General features: G+C 43.6%; 4 protein-coding genes across 11 annotated transcripts in view; 3 read left to right on the top strand and 1 right to left on the bottom strand.

The window, feature by feature from the left end:
• Positions 1–214: 214 nt before the first annotated feature.
• LOC107271498 lies at positions 215–10,628 on the top strand. Of its 4 annotated transcripts, none has more exons than XM_025088808.1 (30): positions 215–316; positions 442–765; positions 1,026–1,099; positions 1,188–1,330; positions 1,406–1,506; positions 1,753–1,826; positions 1,930–1,985; positions 2,121–2,343; positions 2,402–2,743; positions 2,811–2,979; positions 3,056–3,193; positions 3,252–3,409; positions 3,473–3,574; positions 3,630–3,747; positions 5,337–5,469; positions 5,570–5,801; positions 5,884–6,093; positions 6,326–6,437; positions 6,539–6,728; positions 7,009–7,160; positions 7,526–7,561; positions 7,807–7,974; positions 8,044–8,250; positions 8,341–8,628; positions 8,737–9,095; positions 9,161–9,414; positions 9,491–9,677; positions 9,762–9,953; positions 10,016–10,245; positions 10,312–10,628. In XM_025088808.1, the coding sequence occupies exons 2-30, from the start codon at positions 739–741 to the stop codon at positions 10,488–10,490; spliced, it is 4,854 nt and encodes a 1,617-aa protein (XP_024944576.1). In that variant the 5' UTR covers positions 215–316; positions 442–738; the 3' UTR covers positions 10,491–10,628. The 4 variants fall into 4 exon arrangements, with proteins under 4 accessions (XP_024944576.1, XP_024944577.1, XP_024944578.1 ...); XM_025088809.1 differs by having other exon boundaries at positions 7,526–7,546; positions 10,312–10,491; XM_025088810.1 differs by lacking the exon at positions 7,526–7,561 and having other exon boundaries at positions 10,312–10,491.
• Positions 10,629–10,831: 203 nt separating this feature from the next.
• LOC107271579 (phosphatase and actin regulator 2) overlaps positions 10,832–22,807 on the top strand; it is a 113,676-nt gene continuing 101,700 nt past the window's right edge. For 2 of the 5 annotated variants that reach the window (XM_025088814.1, XM_025088815.1), the window contains exons 1-2: positions 10,832–11,020; positions 14,068–14,148. In XM_025088814.1, coding sequence (XP_024944582.1) covers positions 10,903–11,020; positions 14,068–14,148 — 199 coding nt within the window. In that variant the 5' untranslated portion in view covers positions 10,832–10,902. The remainder of the gene's footprint in view (positions 11,021–14,067; positions 14,149–22,807) is intronic. The other 3 variants (XM_025088812.1, XM_025088817.1, XM_025088813.1) reach the window with 3 other exon arrangements.
• Positions 12,586–13,944, top strand: LOC107271584. Its single transcript, XM_015747761.2, has 4 exons — positions 12,586–12,824; positions 12,910–13,179; positions 13,258–13,524; positions 13,590–13,944. Exons 2-4 carry the CDS (start codon positions 12,995–12,997, stop codon positions 13,798–13,800), a joined length of 663 nt encoding a protein of 220 aa, XP_015603247.1. The 5' UTR covers positions 12,586–12,824; positions 12,910–12,994; the 3' UTR covers positions 13,801–13,944.
• Positions 20,319–22,718, bottom strand: LOC107271581. The gene is made up of 5 exons (XM_015747758.2): positions 22,541–22,718; positions 22,237–22,449; positions 21,363–22,179; positions 21,115–21,276; positions 20,319–21,037 (listed from the first exon to the last, which is right to left on the bottom strand). Exons 1-5 carry the CDS (start codon positions 22,670–22,672, stop codon positions 20,808–20,810), a joined length of 1,554 nt encoding a protein of 517 aa, XP_015603244.1. The 5' UTR covers positions 22,673–22,718; the 3' UTR covers positions 20,319–20,807.

Consider the following 22,807-nt stretch of genomic DNA (forward strand, 5'->3'; position numbering starts at 1 on the left):
CGCAGCATTCCTGCAATTTATTCCTGATTCCGTCGAGCGTTTGTTTCTGTTAAGTACACAACTCCCCGACCCGAGGAAAAATATTTTGTTGTCTCTGGGTATATTGTTATTTGCATAATTGAATGAAACAAATAAGCGCCAACACGTGTTTCTACCCTTACTCGTTGCGTGTCTTCCCCTTTAGTCCGATGGCCATTGCCTGCTACGAATCAAGACTGAAGGGGATGCGTCGAGATGGACTAGAAACGAGGGTTGCCATAGGCCATATTTTACAGGTCGTTTCAGCGGTTATCCTACACACAGCAATTTCCTAAAGGTATGCCACACCGGTCGATAAAAAAAAAAGGCTCAACTCACATCGCAACGGAATTTACCCTCGACGAAGAGAAATTGCTTGCTCGGCATTTTACAAATGTAATAACCAACCCCTAATGGCCATAGCTGCACCTACTCGAAAGGCGCTTCCCGGCGACCAATCAGCCGCGAAAGAACATCTGGAATCGCACCTTCCTTTGTCGCATTTCTCCCTGTTTGGTTTCCAAGGACTCGCGATCGCAGTCGCCGAATTTTGGCAAATGTTCCGGTTCCTCCGTTCAAACGTCACGGCGTCCCCTCGCACGGGATAAATCCCCAGGTCCACATTTGGAATCCCAGTTGAAAAAGTCCCCAGGGTCAGCGGCCACGAGCGATCGGGCGAGTCGTGCGAGTGGCCTTCGTTCGGTCGCCGCGACGCGTATCATGCGAAGAGGCTTGATACGTTACGACGTGAGTATCCTTCCAGGAAATGTTATCCTTGGCGCAAGGACATCGTCCTCTGTATTATCCCACGGGACACGCTCGCCACTGTCATCAGGTACCCACTCAGCTCCGCGACGCTTTCGCCAAAATAAGACGATCCACCCCTGTCATCCCCATCATCCCCATCATCCCCATCACCCTGATCGCGCAGCCATATAATCCGCAGCTTCCGTCCAGTAAATCAAATCGAATCTCACAAGCCCCTTCTCGTCCCTCCCACCCTCTAGGAACATTTAGATTCCTCCACGTCCACTCAAGAAGACTCTTGCTTGTCCTCAGAACTCGACCTACTAAACCCAAGGTAGCCAAGTAATCCAAGTCCCCCAGACTATTTACCCCGAGAAACCTCCGCCTGGACTTGACTCTTGTCTGTCCCCTCGCAAAACCAGAGTACCGGGACCAGCTCATCCTGACTCATCGCGACGGTCGGCGTCGCATCCACGTGAGGACTCGCCCAGTCTTCTCGACTACGGGAGAAAGCCGAGAGCTCCAGGTGCGTCCGTGGCTCCCGACACTGTCGGGACAAAATTACGTAAGTGATGTAAGTTGACCGAGAAAGCTCGCCCCGGGTGCGCATCTTCAGGACTCGTTGAGCTTTCTCTTTCAGTGACGGTCAGAAAGAGTGCTGCCAGCAAAATTACGTCGGGACGAGGAATCAGCACGAGTCTCCAGTGCCTGCCAGTGAAGGGTCATCCACATAAGTATGAGGTAGGCGATGAGATAAAGAAGGTCGAAGGTCAAAATTGAGAACGGGTCAAATAGCTGTCAAGAAAGTTTTTAAGTAGCTGAATAAGGTTGTTCTGGTTTTCCACCTTCTTCCTTCTCCTCACCCCCCCGCCCCCTCCCCGCCCCTCCTCCCCCCACCCCCTCCTATTGCATCATACCTTTTCAAGTTTTTACTTACCTTCCGTACCTCCCCGCGTAACTCCCGCCATGGTTGCGTCCTGATCCCAGCACCAAGTAACTTTTGCCGACTCGAGGTACTCCAGTGGCGAAGGGCCGACTGGCAAAGCCGACAACAAACTTCGGTAATTATAAAAGTTGCAAGCTAGATAAAGGCAGGCAGCAGCCTCCGTCGCCGGACGGGCTCCGTAACCTTCTAACCATCTCGAGCGTTTCGTAACCACACAGGAGAGGCAAGGGGACGCCCCGCATTATTAAAGCGATACGTCACCACGCCAGGAAGCGTAAGTCACCAGAATATATTTACACGGGAGATAACATTGCCTCCCAAAACTTGACGGAGGACGGTGCTGCCGTTCGTGGCAAAAAGTTTTTTCAAAATTACGGAAAATTTCGTTAATCCATATTTCGTAAAGCAGACATCAACGGTTCGGAGATACGAGAGGACCAATCAGCATCCTCGATTTATCCACGGGAAGAGAACAGCAAGAGCAGCGTGGTCGTTCTGTATCACGGAAAATCCCCGACGCCTCCTAGATCGCCTAGATCTCCTAGATCCCTTGTACGCAGCTCCAAGTCGGAGGATACGCTCTGTCCTAAGATCTGCTCCTCGGGATATCCCGATAGAGATCAGTCCACCAGGTATAATTTGGTCTCAGGACAACAAACACTTTGTCAAACTGTATTATTTTCTATCTAGAAAACTCCAGTATCTTCCGTCCCCGAGGACGTCGTTACGACGGAAGAGGGTGCGAAGATATCGTCAAGGAGGCAGAAGACAAGAGACGGAAAACGCGAGCGGCGTTCGAGAGAGTAAACTGGTCCAGTTGGCACAGAGAGATCAGTGGCGAGTCGAGAGGCAGGAAGTACCCCTGGGAGCGCATGAGGGTTCATCCAGAAGAGGCAGGTCCAGCTCCCAAACGGTCCAGCAGTCTCAGAGAGGAACCTACGGGATCTTAAGGACCAGAAGGACTGTCAAGGAGCAATGCGGTCCATCTGATCCTTTGGCTTTTGGCTCGAGGCAAATGGCTCATCGTTTGAGGTAGCTCATTCCTCATGATCGTTTCCGGCATTCTCTTCTGAATTAAGGACGTTGTTTGCCGGTACAGTCTGCCGAGAGAAGAATTTATAAATCGGGATCATTATCCTGCCGGTGGATTAGGCACTCTGATGCAGCAGGCGCAGATGCACCCTGGAGAAAATAATACAGAGGAAAACAAGAGAGTCTTTCCGTTTCAGGCGACGCCCAGCGGAAACTTGAAGATCATTCCGAATCAGGTCTCACTGAAGAGTCTATGAAAGTCTTGGGTGAAATTTAGCAAAATTCAATTGAAAATAATTTGGAATTTTTTAGGTCGTTTTTGAGTCCAAGAAGGTCAGTGTCCTAGTGGCTGACCCTAGACACGCCAAGGTCGACGTTAAGGCCGAATTGAGTAGGCCTACTATAGACCTTCCACCTTCGCTCAGTAGTTCGATTACGAGTCAAGCACAGGTAGGCCAGTACTATCAGTTAAAAAAAAAAGAACCTAACGTGGATTTTTGTACTTTAGGCGCAACAGAAATTCTCACGCTCCGATAACGAGCACAGAATCAAAACTCAACCTCACAGAAGCAAAACGCATCAGAAAGAAGCCATGGACCAAAAGCAGACTGTGCATTCGTCATCGAGTGTCAAGACGTCGTCTTATACCGAAGTTCCCTTATCCTCGTGCGTTAAAAAAAAATCGGTTTGAGATTTCGTTGAAAAATTTCGAAATATTTTTTTTACCAGGCTAGGATTCACTGGAGAACAGCCAATAGACTGGGAGAATATTATTCTTCCAGAGAAGACAAATCTTTACCAGGAACTTGCCAGGCGTATTACAAACTATATGTAAGTCTGCTCGAGGAGTCTCATTATTTCCAAGTAAACTCCTAAACTCTTGCAGGAACGCTGATTGCATAGTACGTCTAGGCCAGGATGAGTTTCACTGTCATCTTCTCGTATTGCAGAGCTACAGTAGCTACTTCGATAAAAGAAACGACAAGGAGGTGGACCTGACGGAGGTGAGTTCGTCCCTGAAGACGTAATCATCCTCAAGCAATTCTAGCTATTGGACCAAAGCGAGCAGATCCCAGAAAGTCGTATCGTAAATGAGCATGAAAAAAAAAAATAGCAGGGACTCGTTAAGTGGGAGATTCAATTTTGGAAAAGTTCTTAAAAAATAATTGAATTATCCAAAAATTATTAGATTCAGCTAGGCACGTATATCACGTGTGCTCCATCGAGGCACACGCCCAGGTCGCAGCATCCCAACCCCTAACCCCGCAATTAATTAACAACTCCTCTACGAGATCTTCATTTCCATCCCTTTGGCATCTCCTCAAGGTCATTGCGAACCTCTGGAAGTCCTGAATAAGCTCAGCTTACTCAGACCCAGCCAAATATTTATCTTCTCCTGTTTCTGTCTTGTACTACCCTGGCAGACGTACCTCGACTCCCATAGCGTTTCATTGGGCCGGAAAGTTCTAACTGCACCCTTAGACCGTTTCCCTGCTTAAGAGCTACCCTCAATATTATCAGGCTCTTCCACGCACGAGACGTGGGAGTCCTGGCTATTTATCCTACCGAAATTCCATTCGCAAGGGACGATACGATCTTCCACCCTCCAGGTATCTCCCGCTGACTGACTGACTTTTTATATTTTTCCAGCCTCGTTACTCAGGGACGGCTCAGGCGATGCATCAGACCCTAGCAAAATATATTATAGATTTATTGGTTAAAGGATAGGATGCCGGATCGCGAATAAAGTCCTTTTGTCGCTTAATCCGATTTTACGCTCGACGATTATTTCGGACCTGCAGCTCCTCCGTTCCGACCCCTTTCGCCCCCTTTCGCCCCCTTCGGCTCCGTAGCCCTTCTACACGGATCCAGAATCAGGTTCCCGCGAAGGCATCGAATATTTTGAAGAATAAAATTCAATCTGAAATACGAGTGGATGAACGAAATCGAATAAATAGAGTGAAAAGATATACGATGGAGCAAAAGTAAATCGACTATATCCAAGATCTGAATGGTTTTGCTGATTGGTTATATGTGTGTGGATACAGAAAAACAAATAGGCTTATTGTTAGGATATAAGTAATGATGCGAGAGGCTCACGCGTCTACGTGTATTCCGAGTCTTCCATATATCCTGAATTCAATGCGTTCTAGCAGAAACGCTCTTGAGGGTGGATAGACAAGGGTTGTGACACAGGGGTGGCTACTGGTAGCGACCCCAATCTCTTGTGTCAGCATCAAGCAGTCCCCTCCATATCTGTGGCTCGAAGCCAGCCGACCTTGGACTCCTTTCATCCCTTCCCGTCAGGGGCTATACTTGACTCTCTTTGCTTGGGGGATGAATGGAGACTCTTAAATAACACTCCTGATACAGGAACCTCACTGCACGACGAGAAGCGACTATTTTACACGCCGAATATATTCTTTGGACATCGATCAAGGAATCTTTAATAATTTAAATAATTGAAACCCTTGGGAGAAACTTTCTCTGTTTATTCATCCCTTATGGTCTAAATCGTCCGATGTGTGGAATTCCTTGTATTTTGGAGTTATTAAACATATTTAATATATATATATATATGAGTATCTTGCAGAGCAGCGTAACGTCCAAGGCCTTCTCGATTATCTACGATTGGATGATCAGCGCTAACAACGACGGCTGCCATTTGCTGAGACGCGATAACATCCTCGAGATATTTACTGCTGCTCAATATCTTGGAATTAAAGGTGATTATAATTCTTTTCTTTTTTTTTTCTTCCAATTTTCAAGTAAAAAATTTAATAAAAATTTTAATCTCAGTTTTGAAACTTCTCTTTGTCTTATCAGAGCTTGAGGAACAATGCTGGGCTTTTATCGATAACGACGAACTCTTTTCCGAGGACACGGCCTTCTTGCTTTACCTGGAAGCACGAAAAATTGGCAACACCGCAGTCATGCAGCTTATGGTACCCAGAATCATGAAATTCTTCCTGATGCTCGTCAGCACTAAGGATTTTCTTGATTTGGACGTGGATGAACTTTGCCTCTTGTTACGTTCTAATTATATTTGCGTGAATAGGTAAATTCGTTATTTTCTTTTATAATTTTTACAAAATTATCCTCGATCACTTGACTGACGGGATTTTTCAATGTTTCTCTAGCGAAATGGAAGTACTCATGTCCGCAGTCAGATGGCTGATGCACGATTGGGATAACAAAAGGCAACATATGTTAGAAGTACTGAAATGCGTCCGTTTCGGCTTAATAGCGCCTTGGCAGTTAGTTGACGTCAAGAGAAATCCCGAAAATCCAGAATTCATGGAACTCATGTCCTACCCAGAGATACAGAAGATGGTGGACGACGGTTTGGCGTAAGAAAATCTCCTACGTGATATTAGCCGCTATCCAATAAATCAATGCGCAAAGAAATAATTTTAAAACGAACAAGAGATTCGCTGAAAATTCCTAAAAAAAATTAATTTAGATGGAATATCGAAATTCGATAAATTTAATTTTCGTATATCTCCGATGAAATTCAAATTTCATTTATTCTTCTTAATAAAGTGAAATACTTTATTGAAATTATCTTTTTTTTTTTTGCAGATTTGTTATAATCAAATATTGGTACGGAAATCAGTCCCAGGATTATTATCGATGGATCGATCTGTTGGGTCTGACGGAACCTACGAACCGGAACTGGGCCGGAGAAGACAAGGTAACCAAGGGATCCACTGAGAGCCAATAAAAGTCATCCCCTAGTTCGTAAACTTCCCCACGTATCCCAATGCGAGCGGAGTCATTTTTTGTTTCCCACAGAATTACGTGACCTATCGAGAATTTCTTGTGTACCTTGAGGACTACCAGAAAACGAAGATATCGGAATTAAAGTCTCGTAAAACAAGGGTGAGACCAACCCCTCCAAATTCACCCCCCAAGGATTCCCCATCGCCAGTCACCAGGACGAGGGTGGTTAATTCACAAAGTCCCAGTGGACTAAATATTTCAGGTAGCCTGGATACACGTGGAAATTCATATTTATTCAATCGGGTGTAGAAATTTTGAGAAAAAATTGAGAAATCCGCAGAGAACAAAAATAATATTAAAACGCTTTGATATTCGTCTAAGGGAGGATTTCCATTTTATATCTGTTTCGCTGCTGCTCGAGAGGATCAATGTAAATTTCGAATTTAAATTTCTTCCCGCCACTTCCCGCCACTTCCCTCGTTACTTAAGAAAAGTTTAAGCCAATTTTCTACCCTCGTCCTCAAATCAGCTACGCTTCTTAGGCCAAGGGGGTGACGCGCCGAACCACCCCTCGCGAACCTTCAGGAACAACGGGCGGATGCCAGCCTTTCCTGCAAGTGGACCAGGGGGTGCGATGATGTCACCAGAAATTTTGAATCACTATCTGAGCAGTTTGGATAGGAATAGCAAAGGGGTGAGTAAGATAGACGTCCCGACGCCTAACGACGCCCCTATCAACAGGACGACTCGCTGATGAAGAATCTCCTTCAGGACGAGATTGTGTATTTTTTTTGTACAAATTTATTATTTTCTATGGGACATACATATAGATATATATTCTCTAAGCCCTGGTTATTACATTTTTTTTTTTTTGAAAATTGGAATATATGATTCCGTGAAAAAAATTATTTGTCTCTCTCATTCATTTTGAAAAAGCGCGTCAACCGCTCAGCAAGATTCCCCGAGATTTTCTTGATAATGATCTTTTGAGAATGATCCGGTAAGTCCCGTCAAAATAGACTGATCCAATTTTTCCTTTTAATTCTGGTAATTTTTCAGAATAACAGTAAAATTCTCAAGGTAAGCCACGTGCCTGTAAGTGAGCACATTGTATATAGGTATAATTCAAGGTCAGAGTTAACGCCATAATTGCAAGTACGCTCAAAATAAGAAAAAAAAATCCAAAAACCGTTTAAAGCATTTTTCTAAAACCACATCTTGCATAAGAATTGCATCGACTGATCCACCATTCCTCGAGCATGCACTTACAGCGCATAACTTTTGCCTTGAGACGTTGCAAATAAATTAATATAATAATTGAAATTTGCTTCTGTGATCAGCAGGTGAATAACAAAGCCGAATTCAATTGCCAAACGGAGGCAAACGAGCTGAACAACGTGAAAGCGAATTTCCACGGCGACGGTGAGACCTTGATAAATTCGAGTTACAATTCGGTGAATCCAGGAGGAGCAAGTCAGGAGTCACGCAATCAGGAAGATCGTTCACGGGTACCGTTTTTTTTTTTTTTTTTTCATCGATCCTGACTTTCACTCTCGAATTAATAAATTTCTCCGCAGGAATTGACCACGGAAAAGGAGATACCACGTGATGCTCAACGTCATCACCAGGAACTAAGAAACGCGCTGCTTCCCTTGAAAAAGTATCCTAGAAAATATCCAAAAATTGTAGGACACCCTGTAGACGAGCCGGGAGCTTGCAAATCGTCTTGCAAATCGGAAGAGGAAGCTGCGACCAGGATTCAAAGCTTCTACAGAGGATTCAAGGTCAGATTGAACCTCAACGAATTACCGCAACGAGATGAGATTATGAAATTCCCACGAATTGCTTGGAAATACGCAGAGGAATGTTTCCAGATGAGAAGATCCTCCTCGGATGAGAAACAAAAGGCCAAAATGGTAGCGGAACTGCTGTCTGCGCCCGGTGATCAGGAAGGATGTCTTCAGAAGCCGATGGACCCGGTTAGAGTTTCGACGAGTTTCGTGACTTCGGGAATAACGGAAGTGGAAAGAATGGAAAACTCCTGGAGTCCAAGAAGGAAGAGACGAGAATCATGTGGGGCAGTTGAGAATTCCGGAAACTGTAGAGATTACCCTGGTCAGACACAGAGACTCGACCTGCACAAGGACCTCCAAGGACTAAGAGTTAATTTCTCTCTAAACTCCAGACTCTGGATAGTTCCTTATCGGTTGAGAATATTTCGAATTTTTATTTTTATTTTTTTTTTTTACCACTTCTTCATGTCGTTCCAGTTCGACGTGACTGCGCCTCGACCGACCCCACGTTCCCAGCAGAATCCACGAACGCAAGGTCCGCCGTTGTTCAAGAGTTCAGCGAACCAGGTCGTTACTGCGAAGCCTCTTGAGACTATAAAAGTTCCAGCATTTTCACATAACTGCGATGCGAGATTCAGTTCCGTATCCGTGTCCGATAATACGGATACGGATGACTTATTTTCGCCAAGAATTCGCGAAAAGTCTTTGGTTGATCTTCAGATCAAAGAGACCTACGGAGATCCCAGTTACCCTAACAAGAATCTCTATCGGCCTAAACCCAGATCCAGAGAAGTTCATTTTCGCACCGACAATACGAGTCACGATAGATCATTGGCGTAAGCAAAGAAATTTTATAATTAAATATATATAACATTACCGAGATAACAATGACTGTCAATAGAGTTCAGCATCCTAATCTCGGTACCAATCTCAACATGGATAACCTGGAGAACTCTTTATTTTTTCGGGAACGAGAGGCTGTGCTCGTCTTCGGTGGTATTGATCCTAATAAAGAATACGGCTGTACCGGAAATACCGGAAAAGATATGTACAGATATAGTCCGATAAAAAACGAATGGGAATTCGTTGGCGAAATACCAGAACCGAGACATCATCATTCCGTTGCCTATCTAAAGGGACGCATCTACTTAGCAGGTCGGTAAAAGACTCCGAAGTGTTTCTCTCTCGAGGCTTCTAGAACTTTCCTTCCGTGTCTGTTATCACGAACCAGGAGGTGCGGATCCTCGAGATAGTGAGAATGACAAAAGAAGTCTGGTGATGGATACTGTTTGGAGTTACGATCCAATTACCAGATGCTGGTTCAGTGAACCTGATATGCTGACACCGAGAAAAAACTTTGGTCTTGTCGTGAGTCATGAAAAAATATATGCGATTGGTGGACAAGACAGGAATGGAATGTAAGTGAAAGAATAAAAGAAAAAAAGAGTTAATTGATCAATCTGAAAAAAAAATCATCGTTGAAACGCTCAATGATTTGACAGCGCATTGAAGACTGTGGAAGTGTTCGATCCAAACGAATCAAAGTGGCAAGAAGTGCAACCCATGCAGACGGCCAGAGTTGGTTTGGCTAGTGCGAAGTATCAGGATTTAATCTGGGTTGCTGGAGGAATGACCAGGTCGAAAAAAGAGCCCCTATTGCGAGAAGTGGAGTGTTACGATCCTCCAAAAAATCTGTGAGGTTTCTTCTTGACCGTGTAGAATAAATGACAGTTAATAATAAAAAGAATCTTTGCAGGTGGCGAAAGGCTGAACCTCTGAGAGCATCGACGTGTTTCGCGTCTCTTTACGTTCTGGCGAAACGCCTCTACTTGATCGGCGGTGCTGGGAACGCTCGTTCGTCATTTGGAAACGAGAATTTTACGGAAAGTATGAATAACATCGATATGTGGGATCCGAGTTTGTGCCTGTGGCGCCAGCAGGCGAAAATTTCGTTCGCGAGACATGGACACAATGTGGCGTCGATAGGTAAATTTTGTTTGAACGCTTTCTACCTTCTCATTCGTCGGTAACAAGAATTTCTCTTTAAAATAGGAGACCGGCTAATGATTATAGGAGGAGTATCCACTATTTATACGAGAACTTTGAAAAGTGTCGAATGTTACTCTTGCGAGTTGGATACGTGGCATCAGAATGTGTCAGACTTACCTTACGCCGTTTCAGGACACAGCACCGTCTCGTTACCTGCAGCAAATACATTAACCGATTGTTAAAGTAAATGTTTTAAAGTGTCGGAATGTGCTAATTGTCCCCTGCATAGTTTCCGACCCGACAAATCATATTTTCGTCATTAAACGTCACATGCCCCGCGTCAATTTAATGTCAAAGTCTACTCTAGATAATTGTACGAATTGTATTCTGTTCACTGCTATGTTATTTACCTTTTGTTCACATGAAAAAATGATTTCTTTCCGTTCGGTTATCCTGTTCTCCGTCCAGTGTAAATCCTCGATGTTTCTGAAATTCTTGTGCAGCGTCGCTAGTGTCGTTTTGGCAAACGTGCGCCATCTCCCGCGCGTTAAAAGAAACGGTATCAGGAGTCGCTTATTGAAGTTTCGAAAAGTTTTGGATTCGAATGTGGCGAGCCAAGGAGCCGCGAGTAGGTTAACGCGAGTTAACCTGAAAATGGCCGAATCGGAGGACTCGGTAGTGTCAAGTGTTCTATCAAGTGTCGTGTCTCGTGGTCAGCCAAAGGTGCAACAGCTGTCAAGCCAGGAGCGTGAACAGGCCCTGGGCCCGACTGGTACGTAACGCTCCCAGCATATTGTGTCCCAGTTCGTAACCAGTTTATCCAAACAGAAGTGTAGAGCAGTGTAGAGCGCGACCATGCAACAAGTGGTACGGAGCGCTCTTGCATGCCGGACAGGAGCGTATCTAAATGGCACTACGGTTACTATTTCGGGAGCTGTTTCGAATGTCCTTACGGAGAGTCAGTGACTACGATTCGAAGGGCACCTGGAAAATTTCATATCGATAAAAGACATCTCGCTCCGATTGCGCTAATCGTTTCGCTGCGTTTGTTCTGGCAACAATCAGCATCGCGATAAAGCACAGCCACTGAATTTCAGGAGTGTACAGAGTGTAGGCGACTCGATCCTTAAGGACATTCACAAGTAAATAAATGTAAATCATGAAACGACCACTCGAGTCAGCCCTGATTTCGAATGATGTCACGACTGAATCATTCCGGATTCTCTGTTCGTATAAAAAAGACATTCACGTGTGTCCTGTCTTAGTTATTTCTCAAGAATTTCAAAGAATTTGCCTGGGGCTTTGTAAATTCTTTAAAGGGGCACCCGCGTTGGACGACCGCTTGTCAAACTTCTGGCGGCAGTGTATCGTATCATGAAAATACCTTTTTTACGCGTTTACGCTCAGTTTCACTAATTAACTAATTTGTTACGTTATGTGTTTTTCTTCAACGAATTTCAACGAATTCCTGAGCCTATAAAATCTTTCAATTACTTTACTGGACTGTCTTGAAAATTAACCATGTCACAAGTGCAGCGTACGTAAAAGTTACTGTATATGCTGAATAAGTAATACAGTGGCAATTCTGTTCGAAATAATGTAAGGCGAGAAAAAAGGAAACAGTCATAAGCTTGTTCGTTTGGCTCTAACAAGTTTTCAAGAGAATTCTTTGTCACTTCCCAGAAGTCGAAACTCATACTTAGTGGAGACGTTATTAAAGCGTAAGACTTTACTGAAATCTTTCTACTCTAAGAATGAATTTCCAGCATTATTGCACGCGGCTTGTCCTTATCGTACCATCTTAAAAGCTGGCCGTGTGCACATGACTTCACTTTCCCACTCGTTATCTCACGCCTTCGTACACGTTTACCTATTCAGAGGGAACTTGGCGAAATTATCCCCTCGCTTAGTTGGACTAAAAAAAACGTCCTTTATATTCACAGGAACAGTCAGACACTCGCATAAATTTTAGCACAACTTAACGAACTCCTACCATCAACTGCCTTTGGATAGTGAAAAATGCGAGTGTTTAACGGTTACTTGCAAAGATGGATAAATCATTGTCTCCTTGAATGTTAGTATCCCAGAGAAAGTACATAATTGTTGCTATGTGCACTCGGCTGTTTTTTTATTATCCTTGAAAAGTTGGGATAACTTATCAGCTTTTATCATAAAGGATAATCTAATTGAAATGGATGTGACCATGTATCTTGTCAGTAAAAATTATTTTTTATTACGCAACCAGTATTGATATCCGTAATAACATTGTCGCAGGTACTATTGCGATTTTTATTTGGTACCGTCTTCCAAGAAATAACGGGTAGATTAAAGGGACGTAAAAGTTTTTCTCCCGATAAACTTTGCCAAACCACGATACTTTAAATTTGATTTTTCTTTATCGACTCTGTGAGAAACTCTGATCAACTTACCTTCGGTAAACGCTTTGAATTGTATCTACTTTACCGGCCAACGGTATCAGAGCTATAACCTAAAATTCCTTATGAATGACAGTGCATCAAGCAAAACGTTGCTCCAGACGCTGAGCAAAGTGGCAACAGTTTTTCAAATATATACCAGTAAGTGATCAGTGAATTTTATTGAAAAAGCTATGATGCACGTAATTTTTCTCGTCGTAAAATAGTCTGTGTTTTCTGAATATAGAATTTTCAACAAATTCGCGTATGGTTACCAACGCAAAGGGTGAGTGTCGTGAGGTTAGGTTTCTTGTTGACTATTCGAATCGAAGATGAATCAGCCCATTCTGCTAGAAGAAAGCACGCCCTTTAAATTGTCCAGAGTGCTCGAACGTCTCATGACGAGTCTGCCCAGGAATGCCAGTCATCACGATCATCTTATGGCAGCATTGATCGTCTTATTGGCGGAGGCAGGTTTTTGGCCGTACGAGATGACAGTCGACAATACTGTGAAACGGTAAACCACAAACATAAACATTGAATCAAACGTTCAAATGTTCCTCTAAAATATTACTTGTTATTATAACAATTCTAGATGGCATACGGACTTACTGAAAATTCCCGAAAAGTTGAAGACAGAAGATGGCATCTACAGAATGAAGTTATCTCTGCCAATTCTACCGCATAAAGTATGCAAACTGATCGCCATTCCCACCGGAGACGTCTTGGTTGTGAATTTAATTCCGCCTTCCGAAAATGTTACAACCGGCTACAACATGGCTATTCAGACGCTGAAATACTTTAACCCTCATTCGAGTGATCTTGCCGGTCGTTACATCAATCTCAAAGAATTATCCTTTAGGTAGAGAATCTCATAAAATCGTTTGAGCTTCATATCTTCGTGATGGTTAATATAAATAATCATAGGTTTAAGGATGGCCTGACGACACCGTTGCGCACGGATCTTCTTCAGGATGAGGGAATAATTAATCCTAGCCTTCAGGGATTACCCGTCGAGATAAAATTACATATTCTGAAGATGCTGCCTATAAGAACCGTGCGACGAATTGGCGAATGCAATCGCGAATTGTACAGTCTCTCCAAGGCGCCAGAAATCCGGCGATACTTCAAGACATAGATTCGGCCAAAATCGTTTCACTCGTAATACGCAAGTGCAACCGTAAATGTGATACGAACGAATTACTTAACTTTAATTAATAAAATTTATATTTTTCCAATCGATTGATTATTTTCAATAAATGATGATAGTCGCATCCATTAATGTTGCTCGATTCACTTGAACACCTCGCGATTCCTATGGTATCGGAAATGGGGAGGACTTTCGTGTCCGATAATCGTTATCACTTGACGTGGAGATTTTGCTTTGATTCATGTCTTTTTTTAGCGGAGGAACACACGCACGAGGTCGCGCACAACGAGAAGACTGAAAAGGAACAAAATAAATCACAGATTAACGGTGACAATGGTGAGTGAACGCATATTTATTTTTAAATTCCCATTCATTTCCGACTCTTCTACCATGTAATGTCTCTGGAAATAATACTCTAGATCATATCGGAGTCCATTCAAAAAGCAGACTGGCAATACATGTAGTGTATGTATACATACAATCAAGGCAATCTATTCCCATGTACCTCCTTAATGCTTTCTTTGCGTTCGTCCGCGAATTTAATCGAGAATAGAAAGAATTGTATCGACGGGAGGCCGTTCTCTGATGGAAATAAAAATTCGCAGGGAACGAAGATATCTGACGTTGATTGAACACGAGTCGAGATGAAAGCTCCGATGAGAAGCTCCTTTCGAAAGACACGAGTAACAGTCTAGGGTAGATGGATTATGTAAAATCCCCAAAAGTTTTGCTTCTTGCGTAACTTTTGCAATCAGCCGATGAAAAAGTAGAAGTGGACGATTCACATTGAATTGAAAAACAGATACCGGATGTCTTGGGAGTATGTTTAAAATTTGACGTATTTCCTGCCTGCTTAAAACGCTAAATTATTTCACCCAAAGTATTGGCTGTAGCTTTACTACGAAATACTTCAGGATCTTTTTGATCCTTGGCAAATATTTAAGCTGCAGTCCGGAAATGTGCTTGCGTAACTAAACTGGAAGTACTTCGGGCTTTTTCAAAAGTCTGTACTCCCCTTGTATGTTTACCAAAATGTCTATTGATTTGATGCTCGTCTTTTATTCTCTCTCTCTCTCTCTCTCTCTCTCTCTCTCTCTCTCCCCTATGCGGTTTTTTTTCTGAAACCTCCATACACAGACTCTTAAAATGAAACTTTCAATCCAGCTGGAATAAAAATGCTGTTAAAGCGACTCTCTGTGTAAAGCTAAGAAATACATTTTCTGAAATATGAAAATTGCCATCCCTCGGGAAGATCCCGTGACTGGTGCACATTCCAGACGAAGTACAGTCTGGAAAGAAAGGAGCAAGCAGTTTGCATTCCGCGAGCGTTCGTCCCTACATCGTAAAAGGACCTCCTGGATAAAAGGGAAAAATCAACTAGAACGGGACGAACGAGTTCACAAACTACGTCCTCGTTAAATTCTCTATTGGTTGTATTAAGTATATTTATGTAGAAGTCAAAGACGGAAGCGGAAGTTCGACCCTCGATTCCCATGAATTTTCAAAAATCCACCCTCAACGCATTCGAAAGTTCGACATGCAACCTCAGTACCGTACCTACACCAGGATCAATCCTTGGGGTTTCTTTTACTGTTGTCGCTGGACCTCCCCCATTCCCGCCCCTCCTATCCCCCTAGACTTCTCTCAAGATCTGGTCCAGGGGATGTGAAAAGTCTGAGAAGAAAATGGAAGAGGATATTATTTTTACTCCTAGGACCTTTGTGACAATATTCTTCATCCGGTTGACCGTGGGGATGAATTTTGAATTTTCTCTCTCGGTTACCAAAACCATCCCTTAGCTCTACACGTTCCGAGATGATCTTTGCAGCTGCCTTTGGAAACATTTTTTTGATGCAGCCTACTAACCCCCTAACAGATACGATCTGAGGGTCCACGGAGTAAATGATTATTGTTTTGTAGGTTCCGATAGGGTTGTTTCCCTTGGACCAATATAGGGAAGAAAAGGGTATTACCCAGGAGCTGGAAGTTCCTTTTGGAATTCAGCCGGATAAGGCTGCCTTTCTGGAGACCTAACCCTTGGCAGTTGTAAAGGGTAGAAAAGGGTGAGGGTGTAGCAACAGAAGTGGGTTAGGATATAGGGGCTTGGGGGGGGGGGGAAGGTTAATTTCAGAGATGAATCCGCCAGCGTATCCCTACACGGAAGCTGCAAACTCTCTTTCGACAGTTACCCTCGAACTATCATCCCCTTTTACAAAGCCCCACAGTACTGTAGGATAATTATGAGAGTAATAGCAACCTATCGTGAACTTCCTGGAGTCGCTGAAGACGCCTCCGACGCCTCCGACGCCTCTGGACCGCTAGTCAAATAAACGTCGCGCGGAGTCACTTGCACAACTCGTCGTAATATTTGGAGTCGTCGCCAATGTAAACGAGCCTGCAAATCCGCCGGCGCTTTGTTTACATGTTAAACTGTCAAAGGAATGAATTTACCGAGAGGATTTTGATCCTGCGCTGATGGACCCAGCCTCCCACCGGCCTCCCCCCTCACTCTCGCACGTGCATAGATTAACGTAGCCATATGTGGTATCCACGCGATGTTTATGCCTGCGAACGATTATAGAGAGGATGCGGGTCTATTCTCATGTGACGAAAGTACTCCGCGCCGTATTTCGACACGACTGAACTTCCTATTTGTGTGGTGGGGATGACGGAGGATACAAAATACAGGAGGAGGCTGCGAGACCCTTTAACCCCAGGGTCCGAACCGTCTGAGCTTCTGGTCTCGTGCGTAATCGAGCGACAGTCGCCGGAATTACGTCCTCGGGAGTTTCCAGCGCAACCACGGCTGCGGAGTGTCGCCCCCTACCCGGCCCAAGCCCGAACCCCTGCCGGAACAAAATCCTCGACCCTGAACTCGACCTAAATCCTAAATCCCACGTCTTGCGGGCTCCGAATTTGCATCTTGTATTTTCCCACGGAAGCTCGTGTCTTCGTGAAAGAGATGGCGACGCGATCGAACGTGGACCGAGAACGGGTCCAGGGCACAATTTCATCCCGGTGTCAGCTTGCTTCGCGTGGAGTATTGTTTACCTCATAGTAAAGAATTTCACAATCGCAGAACCGACGAGAGCTGCTCGGTGTCCCAGTGTAATTGTCTCGGTCGAGCCGAGCGTCGCGACGGCGTCCAAGACGTCAGAGACGGACTCCGCGCGTCTGGAATCTACATTTCTTTTCCTTTTTTTTCAATTCAAATTCCAGCATCCTCGTTCAGTTGGGTCTTTGGGTCCTCTCGAGGGATTCCTGGCCGGATGTCCTGATAAGGATGATCCCAGTGTACCTGCCGACTGCAGGACCAAGAGGCCAGGCGAAAAGCTCGAGGATTTCGAAAAGTGGGTCATCCAAATGTCCTGGAGCGTTTTTCCAGGCCAAGCCCAGGCTGCGCTAGCCCAGTTATCAGTTTGCGTGCAACCTCCTCTACGAGGAGAGCTTGCGTTTCCGAAGCCGGGAAAGCTAAGCTTGCGCCGTTTCGATTTTCTCTCTCTCTCTCGCTCACTCGCTCCCCTGTACCACCGACTCTCCTCCGGGTTGCCTCGCGACTCTCTCATCCCAGTGCGCGCATCGAACCCGTCCTGGACGAAAGTCCTTCGCGCGTCACTCGGATCTTCCTGCCCGGGTTTTCGAATCCGCACGCGGATTTCTTACCGGAAATCGCGTCAAATAGGTAACACTGTGCGTTTCCTCTTGTGACCTGGAGTGATCGTGATGCTGTCCATTTTTTAATTCAAGTTCGATAATAATAATAATAATGGCTATATAATATTATTGTGTGAATACTATAATTTTTAATGGAAGATCGGCACATGATTTCGGTGGGAATTTTGGAAATTTTCGAAATTCATTCTTACGATACTCTAGGTCGATTAATTTACTCGTCTCTGTTTATTATTTTCCTACGAACTCGCGGTATTATCAGTGATAACGCGGTACAACAAAAAGTTATCTTTCAAGTTTTTCCAGTAATTCGCACAATCGCAGTCGCTAATTTTTGACTATGAAAAACGGAAATGGACTGTTTTCATAACTCGATTATTTTTTATGCATACCGTTCAGTATCGGTAAACTGATGCACTGTCATACTTTGGTGAGGATTCGCTTGTGTCGTTTACAAGATTAATTTAATTGCGTATTTCGATGAATCTGAATTCGAAAAATTTTATATAAATTTTCTTCGTTCCTATCGGCTAAAGCCGTTTGATCGCTTTGCGTCGATTTTACGTGCGTAAGTGAATCGACACGTAAAGTATAATCGAATGACGTGTATGAGCAAATTAAAATTTTATGGAAGATTGGCTAATAAAAAAAAAAAAGCCGAGAAGTCAATGAAAATAGAAGAAAAAAATGTAATCGGGTAGCAGTCGGATATTATAGGGCGTGTTTTCATGGGTTACCCAACAAAGGCGCGGTTTCAATTTATCCCCCTGATATTTTAGTGCGCGTCTGGTAGAACGACTAAATTAGCAAGGCGCGAGCCCGCGACAGGCGAACGATTACAGAGCAGAGGGACGGCGTATCTTTGCTCTTGAATAGACGAAAAAGGCAAGGAGCTTCGAGAAATAAAAGAAATGTAAAAAGCAGAGAAAGCTCAAACATTAATCAGTCCTTGCCAGCGTTATTAGTCTTTTCGAAATAAAAATACAAAAAGAACGAAAAACTGTCAAGAATAATCTCCATCAGCCGACAGTTTCCCAAAGGTAATCGCTCGTAATTCCCACCGAAGTTATTACGTATCGACCTTCCATTTTTCAGTAATAACAATAATAATACGCATTCACCGACTGCCATCTCTTGTCCCTGTGCCAAATTAATAAATGATTCTCGCGAATGATTCATCGAGAGGCTGAACCGTTTCAAGAGAAAAATAATTAAAAAAAAAAAAGAAACTATACACAGGTAAATCAGCTGAAAAGATTTAAATAAAAAAATATTTTCTAAAAAAAAAATCGTCTCATGAAAACAAAAAAAAAATGTTCGATCTCGCGTACATGAATTATTGCCGTAAAACTGTAGCGCGATTTTGACTCTTCCCGTATTAAAGTCTAAAGTCGCAGCTTTTACAGAAAGCTGCATAAAATCGATGAACGAGTCACGTGAAGATATGCCGAATAAATTGCCGTCTCCAGTTCGAGATCACGAATCCGCGAGAATCGGCTATCGCGAGTGATCGATAAGAATAAGCGAAGCGTCGGCACCACGAGATGGCCAATTTTCGCAATCTGAGAGAGGAAGTCGAACTGGTTAACGGAAGTACCGATGAGTCCCGGAAACGTGCACTGTGGCAGTGTTACACCTCGAGGATGTTGACGCACAGTCACAGCGACGGGGAGTTCCCGATTTATTCCCAAGGTAAGGACAACTGCCCTTTGCAGGAGGAAGGGCCAGGGGGCGGTAGAAACTTTTCTTCGGGCTTCGAAACGCGTCTGCCGGTTATTAACGGGGACGCCCGTTATAAGTTCAGTCGGCCCCCACGGCCCTCGCTCCAAAATGAATTCGAAACGCGCCCGTCGAATCCTTCATATTTCCGCCACGTTTCTCAGCCGCTCCGATTCATCATTCAAATTATCAAATATCAGTCCGTGACTGTAGACACGTCTGTATGCCTGTACTTTGCTATTGACAATGAAATAAAAATGTAATATCGTGGGACTAGCATTATAATGCGATCGAAAGTCCAATTCATATAATTACGATGATTACATTTTTGAAATTTTATTAATTTTACATCGCTTTGTCATCGGATTGACACAGGTATTGTTTTATTGATTAATGTACTGTACTGATTAATTATTAATTACTGATTACTGATTAATTAATGTACTGATTAATGTACCTGTATCGTGTGAGTGAGCGCTCGGTGGTCGATACTCGAAAGTGGGGGAACTGCCTGGTATACGGGGAACGTATCGGAGCTGTCATTCTTCTTATTCTTCCCAGACCCGTTCACCTGGTCGGATGCGGCCCTTCCTTAGCTGCGAGACCCGTTTCTACATTTCATTTTTTTTTTTTTTTTTTTCGAAAATTTTTCAAACTCCTTCAAGGACATGAGAAATTTACGGTATACGGATCGCGGCACGATGTCAACGTGACGTTAGAATTCACCGGAAGCTGTTACGACATTGAGATAAGATAAGTCGAGAAAAAGGCGAGATTAGGCGATTTTCTATGACGTAAACTTTTGCCAATCGACCGCGTGCTCGCGATGCCTGCCGTAGGTATATCTATATTGCCAGCAAGTATCGAGCGACACTTTTCCAAGCTTAGACAACGCGAGGCGCTATCGAAGAGAATCAATTTGAAATCTTTGAAATTACATTTTCAGTAGGAAAAAAATATATATTTTTCTACACTTGCTCTTGTTTCCAACGATATTCCTATCTAATCTACAATAGAGGTATTTATCCCGATGGTTGTAAAAAGATAGGATAAGGCGATTAAAATTTTAGATGTGGAGACTTTTACAAAACTATAAAGATAGTTCGTCTTGTATATATCGTTAGGTACTTTTCTTTATTAATTTATACTTTTTCTCCTTCTATAATTAAATGATCGATACGCGTGTGATGCTTGATTGTGACTAGGTACTATGACAATTAAGAAAAAAAAAAAAAAAAACCAAAAAAAGCGAATAAAATTAACACTTTAAAATACGATGAGAGAACGTCTTACGAAATGAATTTGTTTTTCTATGAATTTTGAGAGTTCGGTGCTCGCAGTAAAGAACGCCTTTTACTGCTGGCTGAGTTTCGGCCGCCTAAGGCTCTTTTTTCATCCCGCTGCTGCGCGCATTTGAATCTTTTCTTTGGGCAATGACGTCAGAGTATGTCGAGAGCATTTTCGAGTTGCCCGAATTAATCAGCGCGTAATACGCGTTTACGCGGATATATAAATAATTGTAAATGATCGCGTCATAATTTTCCTTACGATTAGACCGTAAATCTGGCAAAAGTCTCGGAGCTGACTTTTTCTCATGGGACATCTCAGTATATTGATAATTTCGGCGCTAATTTGCTATGCGGATTTTTCGGGCAACCATTCTCGAAGATCTCCTTGCAAACTTTTGCCACTCGTTTCCCAAGTTCTTTGGTAAATCTATGAGCGCTCGTATCCCTCCTCGTGGACCTCAGCCAACAAGTCTCCACTTCCGTTTCGCAGTATCTGTAATGATGCGACGACGCAACATCCGGATCGACTTCTACCTCCTCGAATGCTGTCGAAATGCAATTCTTATCAGATCACTTCCTCTTATGGATTCTTATTCGAAAGATAGCAAAGGTCTGCGCTTACCTCTCCGATAAAAGGAACTGTTACCCTTTCTGAAATCCCACACTCGGTGATTCCCAATTTCCACGACGTCCTGTCCGCGAATTATGTATTTACTACGGTCGTGCATAATATTCGTGTGCGGCCATCTCATGGTTTTCGCGTGCAAATACAAAATTGGTATATCTAAAAAGAATTGCGAAATTTAATTAAGAAAAAAAAAAAAAGTAATTATCCAAAAATTAAGAAAAAAAAAAAATCTAACTACCCACCAGCGCTCTGAGTGACTGGGTCGTCTTCGTGCATGAGATAGAAGAAAGCATTTCTAAAGACATATGACGCCGCTCGGTTTGATTCTTCTCCTTTGGGAGGATCCAGGTACTTCATCATTTCCATGTAATTCGCATGTCTCTTAGGAACGATAAATTCGTCGACGTCAACTTGGGCTACGTACTTGTATCTCATATACGAACTGCTTCTGTAGAGGCAATCGTTAATGGATGCGAAAAGCCCGTCGACCCTTATGGTTTTCTCGAAAATATAATAGGGCGGCAGTCGCCATTGCAGCACCTTCGTCACGTTGAGTTCGCTGTAGTAGTCGAGGACTCGGCCGACTTCCGGCGTGATGGACCCGTTGTAGAAGGTGAAACGATCGGCGCCCATCATTCGATAGAATTCGACGAATTCAATGAGCTGCGGGGAATTTTTGAACTTGTGGTGAAACGACGGAACGCAAACGGCCATAAATTTCTCCTCCTTTCTTTTCCCGCTGTTAAATCCGTCAGCGGGATAACGAATGGCGACGAAGTCTTCCCTCCCGAAGTCCGAGTATCCTCTCGTGTAATTTTTCGACACTGTCACGCCGACGGGCGTCAGACCGCGCGTGTCGTCGCCCGTTGGAAATTCGCAAAGGATAAAAGCGGCTATGTAGCGCATGTGGAAATTCTCATCTCTGGCTATTGGCTTGATCCTCGCGTTCGCTCTTTTCAGGATAAAATGTTTTTTGCCATCCGAAGATTTTACGTACTCGTAATAGCAGGTCAGCGGTAGGTCTTCTAGATCCAAACGAATTATACCAATGATCCTGATCTGAGAATGAAGGAATAAATTTTCTTTTTTTAACGTCAATCAAACATCCAAACTCACCATCGCCCAGGGAACTCGATTGTGGAGTGCCTCGGGTATTTCTTTCAGGAGGACGTCCGGTCGGTCGTCAAAGTAAGCCGAAAATATGTGGGTTTGATAAATGTCAGTTAATCGCCAGGCGTCGAGACGCTCGTCACTCGGTTGATTCGGATACTTCAAATTTCGTAACCTCAACGCGTGATTCTTGTAGAATTTATTTAATTCCGAATTTTTCTGTAATATCCAAAATTCACTAAATTCACCTTGTCTTTTATGATATTGAAAAAAAAAACGATCTTGCTGATGAAACATAAAATATAATTACCATCCATCGGATGCCCACTAAACTCAAAACCAACAGGATCAAAATAAAGATCAAAGTTTTCTTCGGAACGAACAAGACGGACGACGGCCATGTCGAAAATGTTGGTTTGTGCAAAAGCTGGTACTTGTACATAATTATTGTGAGCGATAGAGGAGAGCCAGCAAACTAACAACATGTAGCGAGGATACTGACAGTGTGAATCCAGGCATTCCTTATCGATAGATAAGTCGCGGTGATTTATCAGTCGATGGGGGGGGGGAGGGGGGG

The sequence above is a fragment of the Cephus cinctus genome, unplaced genomic scaffold (assembly GCF_000341935.2).
Source record: "Cephus cinctus unplaced genomic scaffold, Ccin1 Ccin1_scaffold0997, whole genome shotgun sequence".
Lineage (NCBI taxonomy): Eukaryota > Metazoa > Arthropoda > Insecta > Hymenoptera > Cephidae > Cephus > Cephus cinctus.

Bases quoted from the DNA above. Each gene is read 5' to 3' on its own strand.
- LOC107271581 (XM_015747758.2), bottom strand. From the start codon at position 22,672: ATGTACAAGTACCAGCTTTTGCACAAACCAACATTTTCGACATGGCCG. The intron at 22,450-22,540 runs GTAATTATATTT...TGGATATTACAG, and splicing joins TAGTGGGCATCCGATGGATG to AAAAATTCGGAATTAAATAA. The intron at 21,277-21,362 runs GTGGGTAGTTAG...AATTCTTTTTAG, and splicing joins CCCAGTCACTCAGAGCGCTG to ATATACCAATTTTGTATTTG.
- LOC107271498 (XM_025088808.1), top strand. From the start codon at position 739: ATGCGAAGAGGCTTGATACGTTACGAC. The intron at 766-1,025 runs GTGAGTATCCTT...CCCACCCTCTAG, and splicing joins GAGGCTTGATACGTTACGAC to GAACATTTAGATTCCTCCAC. The intron at 8,251-8,340 runs GTCAGATTGAAC...GAATGTTTCCAG, and splicing joins GCTTCTACAGAGGATTCAAG to ATGAGAAGATCCTCCTCGGA.
- LOC107271584 (XM_015747761.2), top strand. From the start codon at position 12,995: ATGAATCAGCCCATTCTGCTAGAAGAAAGCACGCCCTTTAAATTGTCC. The intron at 13,180-13,257 runs GTAAACCACAAA...TAACAATTCTAG, and splicing joins GTCGACAATACTGTGAAACG to ATGGCATACGGACTTACTGA. The intron at 13,525-13,589 runs GTAGAGAATCTC...AAATAATCATAG, and splicing joins CTCAAAGAATTATCCTTTAG to GTTTAAGGATGGCCTGACGA.